The 6,869-nt window shown below is 56.0% G+C and overlaps 1 protein-coding gene across 1 annotated transcript; it reads left to right on the top strand.

Moving 5' to 3' along the window:
• Positions 1-4,173: 4,173 nt before the first annotated feature.
• On the top strand, positions 4,174-6,523 carry LOC147965370 (uncharacterized). The gene is made up of 4 exons (XM_087530432.1): positions 4,174-4,888; positions 4,997-5,145; positions 5,293-5,826; positions 6,212-6,523. The coding sequence occupies exons 1-4, from the start codon at positions 4,174-4,176 to the stop codon at positions 6,521-6,523; spliced, it is 1,710 nt and encodes a 569-aa protein (XP_087386558.1).
• The last annotated feature ends 346 nt before the right edge of the window (positions 6,524-6,869 follow it).

Below are 6,869 nucleotides of genomic sequence, written 5' to 3'. Positions count from 1 at the left end.
ATCGGGGCTGGCTTGCCCGTTTTCCTGTTCCTCCTACTCGGATGTTGCTCCCATAGGGTCTTCATTGCTTTCGGCGCCGTCCGGAGTACTAATTTCTCCAGTGCCATTGTTGTTGCGGTGTTACTTGGGGCGGCATTTGGGGTGCCGGAACTTATACTGTGACTCAGGAGTTTTAACTAGATCTCCCTTGTCTTTGCCGCGAGGCTTTTTAAGTGTATCGATCATGTACACGTCATGTGAACGGGTTGCCGTCTTGCGCCTGATGACTGGCGGGTCTTGGCCTTGCTCCTTATCTGCATCGTCGTCTATACAGTCAATGTCTGCGGAGCCAGGAGTGGGCATGTCGGTTAAGTCCTCGACGGTGGCTATGAAGTGGGTGGCGGGTGGGAGACAAAATTCTCCGTCGTCAGCCCCTAGTTCGAATCGGACATAGTTCGGCTGCAAGTCTCCCATGAATGACAGGTTCTTTAAAGAGTTTAGCACATCGCCCAAAGGTGAGTGCTGAAAAACGACTGCGGCACTGAATTTGAAGATCGATAACCGATCTAGCTCGGTGTCCGCAAGCGTACATGGTCCAGAAATTATAGCCGGAGACGAGTCTGGAGTTCCGCTGGCGCAAATATTGCAGGGTGTCGAGTCTGCGTGCGGCTCTAGCGCCGCGGACTCTGTGGCCTCGAATGGCACGATCTGCTCTGGTTCCGAGGCCATTGCAGCAACAGGAGCCATCTCCTGAATCTGGTCCGATGACAAATTTAATTCATGTTCATCAGCGTGAGGAGGTGCGATCGCTGCGGTCTCAAATCCATCGAAGATCAAGTCTCCATGGATGTCCACGAGGTAGTTCAAGCTTCAAAATATGACCTGGTGGCCAGGGGCGTAGCTATCGATCTGCTCCAGATGGCCGAGCGAGTTGGCCCGCAGTACGAAGCCGCCGAAAACGAAAATCTGTCCGGGGAGGAAGGTTTCTCCTTGGATAGCGTCACTATAGACGATTAAAGGGACCATCGAACCTTTCGTTGACGGCATAGTGGAACTCTCAATGAAAGCACCAATGTCGGTGTCAAAACCAGCTGATCTCGGGTAGGGGGTCCCGAACTGTGCATCTAATATTGATGGTAACAGGAGATGGGGGACATGATGTTTACCCAGATTCGGGCCCTCTCTATGGAGGTAATACCCTACGTCTTGCTTGGTTGATCTTGATGAATATGAGAGTTACAAGAGTTGATGTACCACGAGATCGTGATGGCTAAACCCTAGAAGCCTAGCCTGTATGACTATGGTAATGAGTATATCCTTTCTGGACTAACCCCTCTGGTTTATATAGACACCGGGGGGGATCTAGGGTTACATAGTGTCGGTTACATAAGAAGGAATCTTCATAATTGGTCGCCAAGCTTGCCTTCCACACCAAGGAGAGTCCAATCCAAATACAAGTACAGTCTATGGTCTTCACGTCTTCACAGCCCATCAGTCCGGCCCATGGACAACAGGCCGAACGCCCGAGGACCCCTTAGTCCAGGACTCCCTCACCCACCCCCCTCGTGTCGGCACGAAGGGAATCCTAAGCTATGAATGCATGCTCCCTCCCCCTCAACCGAGGTTCATCTAGCAAAGTGCAAAGTAGCTAGAAGCCCCCCTCCTCCCTCGTGTCGGCACGAAGGGAATCCTAAGCAATGAATGCATGCCCCCCAACCAAGGTTCACCTAGCAAAGTGCAAAGTAGCTAGCAGCCCCCCTCACTCTTGTCGGCACGAAGGGAATCCTAAGCTATGAATGCATGCCTGCCCCAACCAAGGTTCACCCTAGCAAAGTGCGAAGTAGCTAGCAGGCCCCCTCCCTCGTGTCAGCATGAAGGGAATCCTAAGCTATGAATGCATGCCCCCAACCGAGGTTCACCTAGCAAAGTGCGAAGTAGCTTGCCCCCCCCCTCGTGTCGGCATGAAGGGAATCCTAAGCTATGAATGCAAGCCTCCCCCCAACCGAGGTTCACCTAGCAAAATGCGAAGTAGCTAGCAGCCCCCCTCGTGTCGCCATGAAGTGAATCCTAAGCAATGAATGCATGCCCCCCCAACCGAGGTTCACCTAGCAAAGTGCGAAGTAGCAACCTCCCCCACCCACACACACTTTCAGTCGGCAGCCCAGAGAGGCATATCTCACCAAGATGGATCATAAAACAGACCAAGAATAATCCACCTTGGTCGTACAACCTCTCTCTTGTTGTTGGTCAAAGTGATGGCCGTCCATGCGACCCCGGAGATGGGCTAGCTCGCCAATAATCATGCAAGTAGCTAGTCCCCGAAGACAACCACTGCATGCGTGTGGCCCAAACATATGTATGGAGAGGTGTATTTTTTATTAACAATGGAACAACTTTGATGTGGTACCATGATTTCAAACTAGAAATCCCCACACTGAGTGAGGGTTAGGTTGACAATGTTGGCGTTCTAGGAACGGGGGTCCCCAGACTTGCCTGCCTGGGGCCCACAACGTGGCTCCCTCAATGGCCCTGTACGGCCCATCTTCACCAGCAAACATTCAAGACCCTCACGAGGGGCCAAGCCTCGCGAGGCGGACGACGCAAGACCTCCTCGGGGGCGGCCTCACTAGGATGGCTCGCGAGGGGCGGAGAGATCAAGGCGAGGGGCACCTCGCGAGGTTTATGTGACGCAAGCCATGACGACTAGAGCGAGGCGGGCGCAGACAAGGAGTCCCGAGGCATCAGGCAAAGGTTTCCATATCGGTGCAACAAGACCAAGACCAGCAAGACGGCAGGATGAAGGTCACCGTGGAGCCCAAGACGGCTTCACCACCAGAGCCATTGGCAGGCAAATACTACTTTTGTCAGGATAGCTTGTACTAGCTGTCTCCCTTAAAATTTGGCCATTGTGGGATCCCTTCCCGCTCAATATTTGGGAAGAGGACCAGGGCCTCTATAAATAGGACATGCCACCACCGTAGGGATCCATCTCATCTTGGACGAGATCCATTCCACTTAGGCCACCAGACAAGTTCACCAAGAACAAGAACACCTCTCCTTGCGAGGCTGTTCTTCCCTTGTAACTGTTCATCCTCAGCCCAAGAGGCAATCCACCACACCACACTAGAGTAGGGTATTACACCACAACAGTGGCCCGAACCAGTATAAATCTTGTGTCTCGTGTTGTTTGGGTTCGTCGAGCTAGGACGTGAGATCGTAGAGTGTAGGAGCTAGAGAGGGGGAGAGATCGTTGTGTGCACCCTAGTGTTCGAACCTCAAGGGTTTTGCTGGAACCCGAAATCTGACATTTGGCACGCCAAGTAGGGGTGCATCGAAGCTTTACCCCCTCCGACGGCCTCGCCTCTCCGACCGGCTCTCATAGACGCCACCTCTTCTGTTACTGGATCGACGGGCGCCCTCCGCAGCGCCGTGGGGCTCCAGGCCTTCAACCCCGCGGCGGGTCCATTGGCCGCACAAGTTCAAGCCGGAGATGTCGCCCCATTACGATGGTGCGGCGGACTCGACAGCCTTCTTGCTGGCATACGAGGAGTCCGTCTTGGAGGCCGGGGGCGATGATAAGGTCATGACCAACTGGCTCCCAATGGCCCTGACTAGCGTCCCGCGTGCCTAGCTCCTCCATCTGCCGGAGTCTTCCGTGGCCTCCTGGGAAGAGCTGCGTGACCTCTTCACCGCGCGCTTCGAAGGACCAGCATCCCCTGTCGTCGCGTCTCTCCTCGATGGCTTGTAGGCGCCGCCCTCGGATCGTCACGGCAAGCCGTTCTTTCGCCAGATCAGCGCCGTCTCCACACGGGAGGGGCTCCCCCGGGTTGAGCAGTGCCCAAGGCCGACCTGATCTTCAACTCGGAGGATCACCCAGTCACCACCATCGGCTCGGGCGTGCTTCCGATGCTTTGCACGCCCACCATCTGCGGCATAGCCGTTACCAAGACCCTCATCGATGGCGGCGCCGGCCTCAACATGCTCTCCGTGAAGGCTTTCAGCCTCCTTCACGTACCACTTGAGTGGCTCCGTCCCAGCAAGCCTTTTTCCGGGATTGGCGGCGGCTCCTCCGACCCCCTGGGGCAAATCGGTCTCCCCGTGACTTTTGGCACACGCGACAACTACCGCACCGAGCTGATCGACTTCGACATCGCCCGCATCGGCTTGCCGTACAACGCCATCCTCGGGTACCCGATGCTGGCCCAGTTCATGGCGGCCACTCATCCTACCAACAATCTCATGAAGATGCCAGGAAGCAAGGACATCCTCACCGTGGTCGGAGACACCATGGAAGCTGTGGTGGCCCTCAAGCTCACCTTCAGGGCCACGGCGGCAGCTTGCCCGACCGACAAGGAAGTGTCCAGAACCAAGGCGGCTGCGCCGACCAAGAAGAAGCAGCGGTTCACCCAGGGTCAAGCCAAGACGAAGAAGATACCGGTCGACGAGGATGGGGCCTCTGGCGCCACCTTTACCATAGGCTCCGACCTCGCCCCAGATCAAGAAAAAGAGTTGGTGGACTTCTTGCGGGCGAACAGGGAAGTATTCGCATGGGAATCCAAGCAGCTGGCTGGGGTCCCGAGAAGAGTGATCGAGCATCATCTGAGGGTATGCCCCAACGTGCAACCTGTGAAGCAGAGGGAAAGGCGGCAATACACAGAGAAGCAGTCCGTCATTTTTCAAGAAACCCGCAAGTTGGAAGCAGCGGGTGTCATTTGCGAAGTCTGGTACCCAGAGTGGCTAGCGAATCCGGTCGTCATGCCGAAGAAAGGAGGGAAGGAGTGCATGTGTGTCGACTTCACCATCCTCAACAAGGCCTGCCCTCAAGACCCGTTCCCACTACCGTGCATCGACCAGATCGTTGACTCCACCGCCGAGTGCGATCTACTATGTTTCCTGAATGCGTTCTCAGGCTACCACCAAATCAAGATGGCAGTGGAAGATGAGGAGAAGACAGCTTTCCTGACCCCATGCGGGTTGTACCGCTACACTTGCATGCCATTCAGACTATGCAACGCAGGGGCGACCTTCCAGCGACTGATGCGCATCTCCTTGGGGCAGCAGCTCGGAAGAAACGCTGAGGCCTATGTCGACGACATTGTGGTGAAGTCTCAGGAGGCAAGAACTCTGATTCAAGACCTGGAGGAGACCTTCGCGAGCCTACGCCAGGTGGACTTGCGACTCAACTCGGAGAAGTGTGTGTTCGGTGTCCCTTCGGGCAAGCTGCTGGGCTTTCCTCGTGTCTCACAAGGGGATCGAGGCCAACCCAGAGAAGGTTAAGGCATCGAAGACATGAGCCCACCACAAAACCTCAAGGAGATGCAGAAGCTTGCGTGCTGCGTGACTTCGTTGGGTCGCTTCATCTCCAAGTTAGGGGAGCGCGCATTGCCGTTCTTCAAGCTGATGAAGAATGAGGGTCCATTCGAGTGGACCCCCAAGGCTGACCTGACATTTCAAGACCTCAAGAGATACTTGACCAGCCTGCCGGTGATGGTGGAGCCTCATCCTCGCGAGCCCTTGGTACTCTACCAGTTTGCCACACCCCACTCCGCCAGCGCGGCGCTGGTGGCCCTTAGGGAGGGGCCTGAGGTCGAGGACCTGCCAAGTGGAGCCGCCAAGCCGGATGAGGAAGCTCAGCACCAAGGCGATGCTCCTGAGACAGCGGCTGCCGCGACATGTCATCAAGCCCAAGGAGCGGGAAGCACGCAGGAAACACCTCAGTCCATGGGAGCCAAAAACTCCGTCAGCTCCCCCACCCTTTTCGTGCACCCTGTGTACTTCATCAGCACGGTCCTGCGAGATGCGAGGGCGCGATACCTCATGCCTCAGAAGCTCTTGCCTGTGCTCCTGGTGGCCTCGCGCGAGCTGCGCCACTAGTTCCAAGGCCACCCCATCAAGGTTGTTTCAGCTTACCCATTAGACAGAGTGCTCAGAAGCCCCAATGCTGCAGGAAGGGTCGCCGAATGGAACATTGAGCTGCAAGTGTTTGACCTGGAGTTCACCACAACCAGGGTCATCAAGGGGGCTACACTCGCCGACTTTGTGGCAGAATGGACCGACACTCCAGAGCTCGAAGTAGGCGAGAACCGATCCCTCTCGCCAGGAAGTGAAGCGCCAGATGGTTGGGTCATGTACTTTTGATGGTTCGTTCGCACGGCGAGGCGCGGGGGCTGGAGCCGTGCTCATCTCGCCCACTCAGGACAAGCTTTACTACGCCGTGCATCTCTTCTTCCAGCGGGGCGAGAAGGTTTCCAACAACATCGCAGAGTACGAGGGTCTCATCTCCGGCCTCAAAGCGGCAGTGGCCCTGGGGGTGAAGCACCTCACCGTCAAGGGAGAGTCGCAGCTCCTCGTCAAATTCTCTAACAAGGTGTATGAGCCAATGGATGAGCACATGGAGGCATACCTCACGGAGGTGCGCAAAATGGAGAAGCAGTTCCTGGGCCTGGAATTACAGCATGTGCCTCGTGGCACCAACAAAGAAGCCGATGACATTGCCAGAAGAGATTCCAAGTGGCTGCCCCAAGAGCCTGGCATCTTCGAGTAGTGGCTCTTCAATCCTTCAGCCGCACCTCCACCTGCGGAGCCAGTGCCATCTCAGGAGGAACTCCGCTAGCCTCCAGCCTTGGGAGCCCCCGCCTGCGGCCCGACCTCAGGAGCGCCCCTCCTCTTAGCACTCGAGCCTCAGGAGGGGTGCTGGATCGAGGAGTTCAAGGCATACTTGACGCAAGGCACGTTGCCGGAGAAGGTGGAAGATGTGAAGCGTGTGGCCTGATAGGCTACGGCATACTGCATTCAGGAAGGTGAGTTATACAGGAAGCGGCCAAATGATGTTTCTCTATGATGCATTTCTAGGGAACAGGGGAATGAGTTGTTCGCCGACATACATGGTG

The sequence above is a fragment of the Triticum urartu genome, chromosome 6A (assembly GCF_056163025.1).
Source record: "Triticum urartu cultivar PI428250 chromosome 6A, HENAU_Tu73, whole genome shotgun sequence".
Taxonomy (NCBI): Eukaryota; Viridiplantae; Streptophyta; class Magnoliopsida; order Poales; family Poaceae; genus Triticum; species Triticum urartu.
Note: the sequence above shows the minus strand (reverse complement) of the source record. Positions and strands in the feature narration are given on the sequence as shown.

Bases quoted from the DNA above. Each gene is read 5' to 3' on its own strand.
- LOC147965370 (XM_087530432.1), top strand. From the start codon at position 4,174: ATGCTGGCCCAGTTCATGGCGGCCACTCATCCTACCAACAATCTCATG. The intron at 4,889-4,996 runs GCTACCACCAAA...TATGCAACGCAG, and splicing joins TTTCCTGAATGCGTTCTCAG to GGGCGACCTTCCAGCGACTG. The intron at 5,827-6,211 runs GTGGCCTCGCGC...CTCTTCTTCCAG, and splicing joins AGCTCTTGCCTGTGCTCCTG to CGGGGCGAGAAGGTTTCCAA.